The sequence below is a fragment of the Dipodomys merriami genome, unplaced genomic scaffold, assembly GCF_024711535.1.
Source record: "Dipodomys merriami isolate MVZ:Mamm:240054 unplaced genomic scaffold, mDipMer1.0.p SCAF_15, whole genome shotgun sequence".
NCBI classification, from domain to species: domain Eukaryota; kingdom Metazoa; phylum Chordata; class Mammalia; order Rodentia; family Heteromyidae; genus Dipodomys; species Dipodomys merriami.
In genome coordinates this window covers 22,937,638-22,952,863 of record NW_027202826.1, presented here as the reverse complement: position 1 = coordinate 22,952,863, position 15,226 = coordinate 22,937,638, and the positions used below count along the sequence as shown (strand labels likewise).

At 44.1% G+C, this 15,226-nt stretch overlaps 1 protein-coding gene across 2 annotated transcripts in view; it reads left to right on the top strand.

Moving 5' to 3' along the window:
- The first annotated feature begins 201 nt into the window (after positions 1–201).
- Positions 202–15,226, top strand: part of Papss1 (3'-phosphoadenosine 5'-phosphosulfate synthase 1) — a 66,725-nt gene continuing 51,700 nt past the window's right edge. The window contains exons 1-2 of one of the 2 annotated variants that reach the window (XM_070022406.1): positions 202–305; positions 14,949–15,063. In XM_070022406.1, coding sequence (XP_069878507.1) covers positions 237–305; positions 14,949–15,063 — 184 coding nt within the window. In that variant the 5' untranslated portion in view covers positions 202–236. Of the gene's footprint in view, positions 306–1,323; positions 1,393–14,948; positions 15,064–15,226 lie in introns of those variants that run through there. The other variant, XM_070022407.1, reaches the window with a different exon arrangement.

Here is a 15,226-nt window from a genome sequence, read left to right as displayed (position 1 = left end):
GCGCGTGCGCGCGCCTCCAGCTCGGCCCCGCTCCTCCGGCCCGCTCTCCTCCACTGAGGGGCGCGCAGAAGCTGCATTCACGCGGGTGGGGCCGCGAGCCCGAGGGCGTGCGCGCGCGCGCCGCCGCGAGCTTGGCCCCGCCCTGCAGCCCCGCCCCCGCCTCTCCGACCTGCCTCCCGCTACCCCGAGGGCGCGCAGAGCCCCGGCGTCCGCGCGCGCGCGCGCGCTCTGCGGTTATGGAGATTCCCGGGAGCCTGTGCAAGAAAGTCAAGCTGAGCAACTTGACTCAGAACGCGCAGAACTGGGTGAGCGAGGGCGGCAGGAGAGTTGGGGGGCGGAGGGCAAGGTGGTCCGGGGAAGCCCCTTGCTTTCCGCCCGCATCCTCGGCAGGCATCCTCCTGGGGGTGGGCACCGGGACCGCGTCGTCTCCTGGCGGGGACGGTGGGTGGGTGGCGGGGCGCAGAGGCGTGACGGCAGCGGCCGTGGGGTGTGTGTGTGTGTGTGTGTGTGTGTGGTGGGGGTCTCGATCGGGGCCCTGCAGCGCCGCCCCTTCCTGGTCCGTGGGCAGAACTCCCTCCCCCCCCCCAGCGCCTCGGTTCCCACGGAGTCCCGGCCCCCCGCGGCCCCGGCGGGGGTGGGGGCGGGGTGGAGGGGTCGCGGTGTTTGCAGCAGAGGCCGAGGCCGGGCCCTTCCCTCTGCACGACCCTGCTTCTCCTGGCTCTGCCGGTGGGGCTGGCCCAGGTTGGGTTCGATCTCCATCCAGGGCTTTCCATGGCTGAGTTTCAGTGGGCCCGGGGGAGAGGACTCCACAATGTGGCCATTCATGAGCGGAGACGGGCCCTCCACTGAGGCCCTTTGTGTCTCTGCTTGAAACTGCAATGTCTGACCAAGAAAGAAAAAAAAAACCCAAAAGCTTAGTTTTAAAGGCTCGATCGGTGGTGACAGTTAGGTGTGGCAAGACGAATGGTTTATTACGTTTGGCAGCGACTCACCTCTTAGGGTTGTGGGCCAAGGCTTGTGTCTTCAGAAGGAATTCCTCCTTCCTGAGAAAGCTAAGATGATAAACTCCTGAATGGGAGAAGGCCCAGCTTTGGACTTTGGAAAGACCCTTGTTTTAGCTTTGGATGGAAATGTTTATTTCCCAGTCTGACAGAACCTTGAAGAATGCAGTATTAGCAAATCAGCACTTGTCCACAGTGAGCCAAAGAATTAAAAAAAAAAAAAAAGCAGTTTCAGGCACATGTCCTTTGGGAATTATTTTCTTGACCGATTGTGTTGCTATGATCAAGAGTTTTCACTACTTTTCTTTCCCCTTGAGAGAAGAGGTGGACTCCTGCCAGGGTTCAGCTGCCAGCCGTGCCAGTCACCTGAGAGTCAGGGTAGAGAGAACAAGTAAGTCATTCTGCTTTGAATCTCACCTGATCAAGGGTGCACTTTAGTGTGTCCTTCACAGGATTTTTTTTCTATTTAATGAGCAGTGATGATCATAAATTTGAGTGTGGTGAAGCCAACTGCCTTGAAACCCAAACTCAGTATTGCTCCTGTTACTTTGAGGAAATACGGCTGACTAAACTGGGGTATTTGCAGGTTATTTTTTATCTACATTATCTACAACTCATTAACTATCATGCCACCTGCTAAATTAAAATGTATGTGGAGGACTATTGTAGACACGGAGATAAATATGTAGGATGTAGTATGTGTCTTCTTGTTGCCCATGGCTTATTGTTGTATTGTAAATGGCAAGTGGCATTTGCTCTCTAATAAATACCTTTTTTCCTCCCTCAGGGAGATTGAATTGAGAGCCTTTCCAGGCAAGCAGGCTATCACTTCAGTCACATACTTTTGCTTTTAGTTTATTTTTCAAAAAGGGTCTCTCACTTTTGCCCAGCTGGCATCAAAACTCCCTCCTGCTACCTCCATTACCTGAATAGCTGAGATTAAAGGCAAGTATTATCATACCCTGGGGCCCCCTATGTTTTGAACAAGTTATCTCTCTATAGCCCAGGCTGTTCTGGTACTCTCAATCCTGCTTCCCTAGTGCTGGGATTAACAGGTGTGCATCATCACTTTGGGCTGCTGGCTCTTTATGGACCTCACTGAATGGCGTGGGCAGTTTTATTTCATTGAGAAGAGTTCAGCTATTTTGAGGCCCTTGGGAACTTGTGTAAGAATTATTTACTTGAGAAAAGAGACTTGTTTGACTACTATGGAGAGTTTGTGTTAGGGAGTGGAGATAAGGTGGAGTAGGTAGGGTGGAGCTGGGTTATGTGGATATTTCACTGTAGAGTTAAGACAGGATTCTATGGGAGATGTGATGGGGACAGAATTCTTTATTTTCTGAGCCTCCTTAATAGAGCACCTGCCTTTTACATACTTAAATCACTCCATGGGTCCAAGTGTGAAAAAGCCATATACTTTTATTGTTCCCATCACAGGATAAAATTGGTCATCCAGGAAGACCAGTTTACCAAAGAAATGCAGACACCATTAGAGCCACAGAAGTCCTGGAGACTGGAAAAGGTTATAGGAAGGGAAGGGTTAAATAGATTGGAAGTATATCTGGCACATGAGCACTATTTAAAGTGTTTCATTTATTTACTTATTGTCTTTAAGCAGTTGTACAAAGGAGTTGCCTTAAAATAGTTTATGAATATAATACCTCTTGATCAATGTCACTATGAAGTGTTCTTGTTGATAGATGCAGTGTGAGCTGGTGAAAGGCTGGCTAAGGAGGAAGCAGGAGGAGGAGAGCAGATAAATTGAAACTCTTCAAGAAGATGTGACTAGAGGTTCAGGGCATGGGAGGGAGAGCAGAAAAGTGATGTTGAAGTTTTGATCTGAGGAAATGGGAAATGTGTGGCTTTCTGAGGGATGTATCCTAAGAGACCGGTTTAAAGCATGAGTCCTGCCTGGGTTTTATGATGTATACCTGTAATTGGAAGACTGAGGCAGAAGGATTGTGGGTTTTAGGACAGCCTAGGTTCCTTAGTGTGACTTTCTCAAAAACAAAAGCAGAAATAAGAGGACCGTGGAGCTTACTGCCTGGACTCTAATCTGTGCTCCATTGTTTTAATATGATTGTCACTTGAATTCTCTCTGTATTTTATAAGCCTGCTATTTATAAAATGGGAATATACCATCACAAGGATAGTGGAAAATGAAAAGAGTTACTGATACTATTATCTCCATCTATTTCAATTGGTAAAAAAACCAAAGAAGCCTGGTGCCTTTGAGGGACAGTCTTAGTGGAGATAGTAGATATAGAGAGATGGTGTCTAGTACAAATATCAGCCACGGGGCTGGGAAGGTAGCTAAATGGTAGAATGCCTGCCTAGCATGCATGAGGTCCTGGGTTCGATTCCTCAGCAGTACATAAGCAGAAAAAGCCAGAAGTGGTGCTGTGGCTTAAGTGGTACAGTGCTAACCTTGAGCTGAAGAGCTGAGGGACAGTGCCCAGGCCCAGAGTTCAGGCTCCAGGACTGACAAAGAAAAAAAAAATCAGCCACATAGGCAACTCAAAATTTTCTAGAACCCACATTAAAAAATAACAAGAAGGTGGTAAAATAACACATTTTATTTGGCCAAAATACTGTCATTTGAATATAAGCATTTCTTTAAAAAATTGTTATTATAAAGGTAATGTACAGAGGGGTTATGGTTACGTAAGCCAGGTAAAGAATACATTTCTTTTTGGACATTGTCACCCCTTCCCTTGCTCTTTCCCAGAATATCAACATTTTAAAAAATACAAATATAAGACCAATATTACTTTTAATGCTTTAAGATTATTATCAAGCTATTTCCTTTTTTTTGTACTTAAAATCAGGAGAATTTTCACCACACATCTTAGCTAAGATTAGCTAAATTTCAACTATTTAGTAAATACAGAAGACACCACAGTGGAGAGATTAGAGTCAGGTTGAAGCTGGAAGTAAAGACTTGGTGGTGAAATTTGAATTAGAGACTATAAAGTGAATTAATGCAGGACCAAATTCTAAGCTTTGGATGCTATCTGTTGTTAAGGAGCAGATCAGGGAATTATGGGAAACAATGGCCAGAGGTAGGAGAATGTAGTGCTGCTATGGCACTGGGAAAAGCTTCCTGTTCAGATGGACAGATGTAAAACTCGTATCTCCATATACATAAGGCTTTAATAGTCATACATATATATGCATATATGTGTACATACACACAAACACACATATATGGATAGTAAGGCAAAATCAAGAGTCATTAGAACATTAGAACATCCTTGGATCCAGTCTGACAACGGATATCATTCTATTGAATTGAATTGAATTATTCTCCAGTGGGACCAGGTTTCAACTGTTTGGTGCTGGTGGTGCTGTTTGCTGGGCTGGGGAAATTTTGAGCGAATCAGTGGTAACTCAGGTGTCCTTCATCCATTCTGCAGAATCATGTTGAGCTGAAGGCCTTCTGCAGAATCATGTTTGAGCAGAAGGTCTACCTTTGTGGGGGAACTAGGTCCAAATGTTCCACCAAAGAGGCTTCAAACTGGCATGGCATTCTGAAGCATACGGTGTTTCACTATCCAGGGTCTGCCTTACCTCTCTGAACATTCAGCCCAGCTGCCCTTCCCGGGTTTTAGAGAGGCCTATAACTATTTATGAGGAGCCAAAATCTTCAGAGCCTTGAGCTATTTTACCTCAACTTTGTGAAACACGTGGCTGTCTTAGTCACACATTCGCACATTCATGTCACACATTCATGGGTTGAATTGCTTGTCCACTGCTGCATTATGTTGCCCACTCTGCTATTATCATGTATGTGTAATCGTATTTCACTCTAGATGTTTTATGTCTATGCTGAGCTAGGACAGAATGGTGATGGAGGACAGACTGTTGCATAGGTTGGGTGCTTTGGATATTAAAAATCCTCAGATAACTTAATATCTTAGAACTTAGCTTCAGTAAGGGGATAAACTGTATATGTGGTAGGATTCAGATTGTAGTTTTCCACTTACCCATTTAGGTCACCTTGGGCATATTCCCTGAAGTCCTTTGTGCTTCCATATTCTTATTTGCAATAATGAGGATTCATAAGAGGGATTATGAAACATAGTGAAGCTAACTAATGCATACCTCATAGAGTCACAGGGGGTTTAATAAGTCAGTATATTGAAAGCATCATGGTTCTAGCACACAATTCCTGTAATTATTACTAATTAGCCACCTATTTAAAAGCTGCTTTGTATGTGTCTTTTTCCACTTGCTGTGGGTGTAATGAAAGACAAAAAGGTCCTGCTCTGATGGATTCTGCATTCTACTTGGAGAGTTAATAAGCAAATACATGATGGAGAAAACTTCCTATTACCAGTCTTCCTTCCTTTTCCCGACCGATTTGTTCTTTTACATGTTTAGATCTCTTTCATAGAAGGCCACTAGCCCATTCTGGAGTGTGGGCAAGACTGAGATGACACAAAATGCAATGGAGTGCAGAGGTAGAACACAGAGCATTGGCTGGGCTGTGATCAGGGGCAGGTACTGATCTTCTTACCCTAGAAGCTAGGAGATGATCTTTAAACACACACACACACACACACACACACACACACACACACACACACACACACACACGATGATCTTTAAACACACACACACACACACACACACACACACACACACACACACACACACACACACACACACTTTCCAAAGAAAGGGAAAGCTCAGTTCTACAGAAGAATATGCCTGGTGTGTTGACTCATGCTGTGGTTTGTACTGTTGTCCCCAAAGGCACATGTACTAGATTCTTGATCCCCAGCCTGTGGCCCCATTGAGAAGTGGTAGAATCTTTAAGAGATGGATCCCATCAGTGGGGGTAGGTCCTTCAAGGGATTATTCAAATGCTGGACCCTTCCAAACTCTAATTTCTAGCTGCCATGTAGTGATTGATTAGCTTGCTCTCCTAAACACTCCTTGCTAGGTCTGTCTTGCCACAGGCCCAAACCTGTGCAAAGCAATCATGGACGGAGACTTCCAAAACATTAACAACCCAAACCCAAACCACTCCAAATCAAACAAAACCTTTCCTCCTCCTCTTTAGTTGGTTATCTCAGGTATTTTGTTATAGTCATGGAAAGCTGACTAATATCTTAGAAGAAGATGGGAGCAATGTTTTTCCAATACGGTAGCCACTATTCACATGTGGCAACTAAAATTTAGAAAAAAATTCAGCTTTCTAGTTGTACTAACGACATCTCAAGCTCTACCAGTGTGGTTAATGAGACCCCCAGGAATTGGGCAGGGCAGTGTAGAGCATACCATCCTTTCAGTTCTGTTGGACATTGTAGATTAAAGGTTACTTTGGGGTGGCTACCATTTTTTTTTTGTTGTTGTTGCCAGTCGTGGGGCCTGAACTCTGGGCCTGGGCGCTGCCCCTCAGCTCTTCAGCTCAAGGCTAGCGCTCTACCACTTGAGCTACAGCACCAGTTCTGGCTTTTTCTGCTTATGTGGTACTGAGGAATCAAACCCAGGGGCTAATGTATGCTAGGCAAGCACTCTACCACTGAACCACCTTCCCAGCCCCCAAAGGCTGCCATTTTTAAAAATACTTTATCTATGCATTTGTACATTCTTGCATTTTTGCTTTCTTTCCAGGATGAGAAAATTCCAGAGAAAGATGGAGGACTGTGTGTGTGTGTGTGTGTGAGACACAGAGAGAGAGAGAGAGAGAGAAGAGAGAGAGAGAGACAGACAGACAGAGACAGAGAGAGACAGAGACAGAGACAGAGAGAGAACTTTGGATTCTCAGTTTGGGGCTGTTTTGTCAATTTTAACTTTGGCAAGGACTCCTAGCAGTGTGAGCCTCCCTTTCACATGGTCATTGAAGTGTCAGTGATCTTCCCAACCTGACTGCATCTTACACTGTATTTTGATAAATGATTCTATGCTTAGTGGTTCTCAACTAGGTGAGGTTTCTGCCACCCTTAGAAATGGTTGATGATTGTACAGGCAGTTTTGGTTGTTACATTTGGCATCTATCAGGTAAAGGCCAACGTAGGCTAAACATCCTATAATGCAGAAGACAACTCTTAAAACCAAGAATTGTTTGGTCCCAGAAGCCTTTAATGCTGATGTTGAGAAACCTTGTTCTAACCTCTGCTTTGAGTCAGAAGGAGGAAGACAAAAATCACTGAAGTTGGGGCTGAGAAGGTGGCTCAGTGGTAGAGCTCTTGCCTTGCATGCCTGAGGCCCTGGGTTCGATTCCTCAGCACCACATAAGCAGAAAAAGCTGGAAGTGGCACTATGGCTCAAGTGGTAGAGCGCTAGCCTTGAGCTGAAGAGCTGAGGGACAGCGCCCAGGCCCAGAGTTCAGGCCCCCACAACCAGCCAAAAAAAACAAAACAAAAACAAAACAAAAAAAAATCACTGAAGTCCAAACTATAAAAATAGTAGTTGAAAATAAAATCTAATTGATTTAGCATTTTCTCTTTAAAGCCAGCTTCATTTCTTAATTTGACATGAATCATTATCCCTACGGTATCAATACCAAAATGGAAAAGGCTTCTTCCTGAATTGTTTTGAAATTATATTATGGTTGTTGTAGAGTCCATGGGAATTGATTCTAGGACCTTTCTGGATACCAAAGTCTTCACATGCTCTTGTCCCTTAAATAAAATATACATAATCTTTGTGGGCAAAGACTTTTTCTGTAGATCGTGGAAGGGTGCTCTTTGGATATAGCGCTTTGGCTTTTTTTTTTTTTTTTTTTTTTTTTGTTATGGGGCTTCAACTCAGGGCTTGGGCGCTGTCCCTGAGCTCTTCAGTTCAAGGCTAGCATTCTACCACTTGAGCCACAGTGCCAATTCTGTTTTTCTGGTGGCTTATTGGAGGTAAGGGTCTTATGGACTTTCCTTCCCGGGCTGGCTTTGAACTGTGATCCTCAGATCTCAGCCTCCTGATTAGCTAGGATTACAGGTGTGAACCACCGGCACCTGGCTTGGCTTTGGTTTTGTGTGGGCACAGGTCTAATTTCTGTATCAGTGCTTCAGCTACAGCCCATCTCATTGGTGTCAATGAACGTTGAGATGGTTCACACCACAGGTGTTTGTGGAGATAGTAGTGGAGTAGATTTTCAGTGGCTCAAAATGGCCAGGAATTCATGGCTTGAAAATGTAGGGAGGGAAATGCAGAATGCTGATTTCAGCTGGGCCTTTGGCACTGGTATGGGGGCAGAGCTGGACGGGTATATCATCACGCCTTTCAGGGTTGCATACTCCTGTCTGCAGTGATAGTTGTGGTATCAGGAATGTTGATGACGGAAGGCATGCGTCCTCCAGGCCTGCAGTGGTGTGCGCTAGTAGCAGCAGTGTGAGGCTGGGGCCATGGGCAGAGATGATGGGCCTTAGACCTCAGGGTATGGAATCCTTGATTCTTCATGTATCAAGGGTAGCACTCCCTGCTGCAGTGGACCCTTTGTCCCATGTTGTACAGGACACTTCATGGGGATGTGTCAGACCACCGTTGCACCGCTGAGCCAAGTTGTGTTAGTGAGATTGCAGCCATTTGTGTGAGAGTAGTGAAAGTGCTGGTGTTACATAGTGATCTCTGTTCCCTAGAGCAGAATGGACTCGACTGGTGGCTCCATTTTCAAGATGGTGTCAGGCTCTAGCAGCTGTGGAGAAAGGGGAGGTGGCAGACAATATTAGTTCATTTTCTAAAACAGAGGTATTGTGGGGACGCCAGATGGGGTTTCAAGACTGAGATGCAGTGGAGCGCTCCTGTGGCTAGGATTGTTGACACGTGTGGTGATGGCATCTGCTGGACTCTTCCAAATACTTTTTCCCTTGCAACATGGAGATGCGCTAGCCTAAGGAGCCAGGTTTGTCTGGTCTCTGCTTTGCACCTCTCATAGTATCCTCTCATCCCAGGGCTCCTTGTATAAGGGTCCCTCCCTCTACCCCTCACTCACTTCCTTGCTTTGCTGAGGTCTGGTGCTTTCCTTCAACCACGTGCCTTGAAATGCAGCTGTTTATTTGGTTCATTTGCTTTTATTATTTAAAAAATCTTGTATTACTATACAGGTGATGTACAGAGGGGTTACAGTTACGTATGTCAGATAAAGAATATAGTTCTTCTTGGACAGTGTCATCACTCATTTGCTTTGAACTGTGAAAAAAAGATACAAATAAACAAAAATTCTTCTTGTTTTCTGTTGCAGTCTTTTTCAGTGTAGTAGGCAAGAACAACTAAGGTGCATTCTTTCTAGTGATTGAATTACTTATCTTGTGTTTTTCTCTTATCCATATATCTCAGCAATTTATAGCTCATCAGATAATTTTATCTCTCCTAGTTTAATTTAATAAAAAAAGGAGCGGAAAATAATTTATAGGGCCCAAACAAATTAAGATGTATTAGATACAGGTTTCCTCTTGCCCAAGAGCAGAAGAATCTGGATGCATTCCAAAACAGAATGAGCAAGTGAAACAGGTTCTGCCAGTTTAGACAGCAAAACTAGTGTGGCAGCTTCCTTACCTTCCAGCAGAGACCTAGCTCCTTTGCCTCAGCCTACAAGGTTAAAAGTTAAAGCTAGAGAGAAAATTCTGTGTCGCAAGAATGTGTCTGGAACCTGAGGTTTGCTTAAGTTCTTGCAAATGCACAGCTGATTTGATTCATTTACTTCGTCAGTTTATTGAAGAGAAATGGGTCTAGTTTCTCGTTATAATTTTTCACAAGTAATGATTATTTTTGTTATTATTAATTTCATGTGTGTGTGTGTGTGTGGGTGGGTGGGTGTATGTGTGTGTGTGTGTGTGTGTATATGTGTGTGTGCTGGTCCTGTGGCTTGAACTCAGGGTGAAGATGCTTTTTTTTTTTATGCACTCTTTCAGTCTCAGCCTCCTGAGTAGCTAGGATTACGGATATGAGTTACCAGAAAGTTCCCAGCCTTTCACAAATAACTATTAACTCTAGAGAAAAGGCTTGGCTTGTGTGGTGTGCCTATTAGAAACACTGCCAGATTTGTTCCTTTGGGCCTAGATGATTTTTCTACCCCAGGGCATGAATGATAGAAAAACTGAGATGGACAGGAAAGCAGTGTGGAAGAGAGCCTTAACTTCAGGTACTATCACAGGTAGACCACTTTTAGAAAAGAGTAGATATAGAAGTTGAAGATATAGGGGCTGGGAAGGTGGCTCAGTGGTAGAGTGCTTGCCTTGCATGCTTGAGGCCCTGGGTTCGATTCCTCAGCACCACATAAGCAAAAAAAAAAAAAAAAAGAAAAAGAAAAAAAAAGCCGGAAGTGGCACTGTGGCTCAAGTGGTAGAACGCTAGCCTTGAGTGGAAGAGCTGAGGGACAGTGCCCAGGCCCAGAGTTCAGGCCCCATGACCAGACCCCAAAGAAGTTGAAGATACAGATGGAAATGAAAAACTTAAAAAAAAAAATCTACTGACTCTTGGTGGACATCGGCAAACTTTTACAGTAGGAGTTTTCTAGTGCTTTTCCTCTTGTGGAAGTATGAACTGAACAGCGATCACACAGAAATATTTTCACAAGAGTTGGGAAACCAGGTGAGATATTGCAGCACCTGGATATGGCACAGAAATAAGGAAGATGCATTTAAGAAGGTGGAAGACAAGATATGGTTTTTCTATTACTTACACCTTCTCTCCCCTTCCTCTAATCCCAAGCCAGCCTGAGAGAAGGGCTGGGTGGGAGGGAGAGACAGAGAGGGAGAGAGGGAGAGGGGAAGAGAGAGGGAGAGAGAAATTAAAGAGGTTTATTCTACGTGCTTGAGACAGAGGGGAGGGGGAAGTGAACACTAAACTTTGCCTCAGATCCTAACACTGAGCCTATAGGCCAGTGAGACCCAGCACTAGGCAGGCCTGCCAGCAAGCCCTGTCCCAACATCAACCCAGGACCTTGTGTCTCTAGACTCCAGGCTTACCACACTGCCAAACTGACCACAATGGCTTTGGGCACTGACTAGCCTAAGTGGGCCCAAGTACTCAGCCCATCTTAGCACCTGGTTAGCCCTTTCAAGCTGAAGCTCCAGGCCTGTTCTGTTACCAGGACAACTTGTGTAGGTAGGCCAGACATGTTACCATGGTTCCAGACTCTAGGCTTAACCCAAGTTCCAAACCAGCCTATTCAAGGATTCTAGCAGCAGGTCTATCCACAGACAGTGCCAAGTGGCTTGCCAGACCCAAATTGCTTGACTGGTGAAGTGGTTTCCCAGACAAAATCATTCTGAGAAATTCAGTCAGACTTATTTCAGTAAGTCCCTGCTTTTCAGTGTGTAGACACCAACATTAAACAAGAGAAAATTTGAAAAAAACTAAAGAGACATAACACTAGTTGACAATTCAATTATTTCTACTTCTTGATGTTTGTGAATGGGTACATGTAAATAAGTTTATGTGGTAATATGTTTTTCTGGCCTTTTCTTTTTTCTTCACTGGGGTTTGAGCTCAGGGCTTTGTACTTGGTAGCTGGCATTCTACCACTTGAGCCATGCCTCCAGCCCTGCTGTTTTGCTAGATGTTTATAAAATACACTCTTGCTTCCTGCTCAGGTTTGTGCCTAAACCAAGGTCTGCCTAGGAAGTTTGTTGTGGCTTGGATTGTAGATGTGTACTACCATATCCAGTTTTCCTCTGTTATGATGGAGTCTTGTAGACTTTCTTGCCTGGGCTGACCTGGAATCAAATCTTCTGATCTTAGCATCCCACATAACTTGAGGTAGCCAAGGCTACTATGTTCAACAATTGACTGGGAAGGGATCTTTTTTTTTTTAATTTAATTTAATTTTATTTTATTTGTGAACATACTGTACAGAGGAGTTACAATTACATGGGCAGGATAATGCGTACATTTCTTACCAAGCATTGCAGCCTCCTCCTTTGTTTACCCTTCACATCCCTTCCCAGCCTCCCCCCTCCCCCCCAATCCCAATCCCAATCCTTCTCCTTCCCCCCCTTCCCCCCCCCCCCCCCCCGCACCAACGTTGTAAAGCTCGTTTTGGACATGACAACTTGTACTTCTCATTGTTGCAACTGGTCCACCTGTATCCTTAAACAACTGGTTTTTCCCCATCTCCTCCACAAGTTATACTGACTTGCTTACCATGTTTCTCTAGTTCTCAGACTCCCAAGTAGCTAGGACTACAGGTGTGAACTACCAGTATCAAGATAATGATTTTATATTTTGTGAATACATATCACTAAGTGGGATAGTCATTTGGCCATCTAGTAGTTCTGTGATTAACATTTTAAGGAACTGCTGTTTTCCCAAGTGGTGGTACTAATTTATTTTCCCACAAGCATTTGAGGATTCTAGTTTCCCCTCCATGTACTGAAGAGATTCCAATTCCTCCAATGTGAAGAAATTCCATTTTGTATTTTTTTCTTTTTTTCTTCTTCTTTTCTTTTCTTTTATTTCTTTCATTTTTTTTTTTTTTTGTTGGTCATGGGGTTTGAACTCTGGGTCTGGGCGCTGTCCCTCAGCTCTTCAGCTCAAGGCTACCACTTGAGCCACAGAGCCACTTTCAGTTTTCTGGTTTATTGGAGATAAGAGTCTCATGGACTTTACTGCCTGGGCTGGCTTTGAACTATGATCCTCATATTTCAGCCTCCTGAGTAGCTAGGATTATGGGCGTGAGCCACTGGCACCCGGCCATTTTGTAGTTTTGTACAATAGAAACTATATTGTACTTATTACTGGTCTTGTTTACTATTAGAACTATACTGCTGGTGGGAAGTGGTACTTCATTGTGGCTTTGATGCTTTGATCTACACTTCCCTGATGGATAATGATACTGAATATCATTTAATGTCATTAGTGGCCATTTGTATATTTTCTTTGGAGGAAAGTCTTATGTAACAGTGTTATACTTTTTTTAATAGGAGAAGCTATTGAGGAGAACATCAAGCTATAAGCAGTGCGTTTCACTTTCTTTTTCATTGCAGAAGGAGTTATTTTATGTATTTCATGTGTATATCCCTCCCTCAGCCCACTCAGAGGGCTCCTCATCTACCACCTTCTCAGAACTCTTTCTTTTTCTTTTTTTTTGTGTGCTGGTTCTGGAGCTTGAACTCAGGGCTTGGGTGTTCTTGATCTTTTTTTATTTTTTTTTCTCAAGGCTAGTGGATTACCACTTGAGCCACAGCTGTACTTCTAGCTTTTTTTTTTTTTTTGGGTCCAGTAGTGGGGCCTGAACTCTGGGCCTGGGCGCTGTCCCTCAGCTCTTCAGCTCAAGGCTAGTGCTCTACCACTTGAGCCACAGCGTCACTTCCGGCTTTTTTCTTTTTGCTTATGTGGTGCTGAGGAATCGAACCCAGGGCCTCATGCATGCAAGGCAAGCGCTCTACCACTGAGCCACCTTCCCAGCCCTACTTCTAGCTTTTTGGTGGTCAAGTCTCAAAGACTCTCTTGTCCATGCTGGCTTTGAACTGTGATCTCATATCTTAGCCTCTTGAGTAGCTAGGATTTCATCCACCAGCACCCAGCCACAGGTGTCTTTCTTTTTTTAGGGGGGGTTCAGTCGTGGGGCCTGAACTCTGGGCCTGGGCGCTGTCCCTCAGCTCTTCAGCTCAAGGCTAGCGTTCTACCACTTGAGCCACAGCGTCACTTCCGGCTTTTTTCTTTTTGCTTATGTGGTGCTGAGGAATTGAACCCAGGGCCTCATGCATGCAAGGCAAGTGCTCTACCACTGAGCCACCTTCCCAGCCCAACAGGTATCTTTTTTATTTATTTATTTATTTTTTATTGTGAAAACACTGTACAGAGGGGTTACAATTACATGGGCAAGATGAGTACATTTCTTATCAACATTGTAGCCTCCTCCTTTGTTTCCCCTTCCCATCCTTCCTCTCCCCGCTCCCCCACCCAAACCCCCCCCCCACCCCCCCCCCCCCCGCACCAAAGTTGTAAAGTTCGACATAACGACTTGTACATCTCATTGTGGCAATGAGTCCACCTGTATCCCTATTTAAAACGATTTGTTTTTCCCCTTCCCCTCCACAAATTATACCGACGTGAAATACAGTGAAAGCAGGGGTTATACTGTGGGGGAGGGACATACAAAGCAACAAAGAGATAATCTTATAAATGTGTTAGAAACAATCGCATGAAAGAAAAAAAAACATTTGAATACATATCTTATGGTCCATTTCCCTAACATCACCTTATCTGGCCTTTTCTGCTTGCCAACAGGTGTCTTTCTTGATACCCTATTTAAAGAAGCATTCATCTTCTATCTCTCCTCTCTTAACCCTGTTTTATTTTTTACACAATGTACATCCTTTCTCTTTGTCTTCTTTTCCCCCTCCTTTCTCCTTTTCCCCCTACTCCCTTTCTCTATCTTTTCTTTCTCTTCCTTTCCCCTTTTTTTCCTTCCTTTTCCTTCTCTTTTGTTTTGTAGCAGCTTTGGGGTTTTGAACCCAGGACCTTATACTTGCTAGGCAGATGTTCTGCTACTTGAGCCACATCTACAGCCCTCACACAGCGTACTTACTACTGTTGGATATTATATATGAGTTTTATTGATTTGCATTTTCTTCTGATAGATGGTAAGCTCACTTGAGAGTGAAGATCTTTGTTCACTTAGCATACTAGTTGGGCCTCTCAGTTTGTACTGCTTGAAAGAGTGAATGAATGAATGAATGTATGAAAGGAATAGGCACTGGAGTCCACCACTCACTAGTTATATAGTCTTGGGCAATTAACTTTTCTCAGGTTTGACCTCTTCATTTGTAAAACATAATGGTAAGAGTACCTGTGAGGATTAAATTATGTGGTGCATGTAAACTACTAAACATGGCTGTACTCTAAAGAAGACAGAGATCATCTGTTTTATCTCTCACCCTGCTTTTAAGTATGTTTAACTATATGTTGGTAAGGAGTTTGTATTTGCCTTTTGAAGGACTCAAGTGAACCACAATTTTCCTCTTTTTCTTTCCTTCCTTTCCTTTTTCTTTTTCCCAGGGGATGCAGAGAGCAACTAATGTCACCTATCAAGCCCACCATGTCAGCAGGAACAAAAGAGGTCAGGTGGTGGGGACCAGAGGTGGCTTTCGTGGTTGCACAGTTTGGCTAACAGGTAAGGTCAAGAGAGGAAAAAAACAACGAAAATTACCCCTGAAGGCCCCCAAACAAAACAAACAAAAAACCAAAAAAAACCCCAATATTTGTAAGCACATTTAAATATGAACTTTCTTCTTGCAAGGACAACACATAATTAATATACTGTAATTACAGTACAG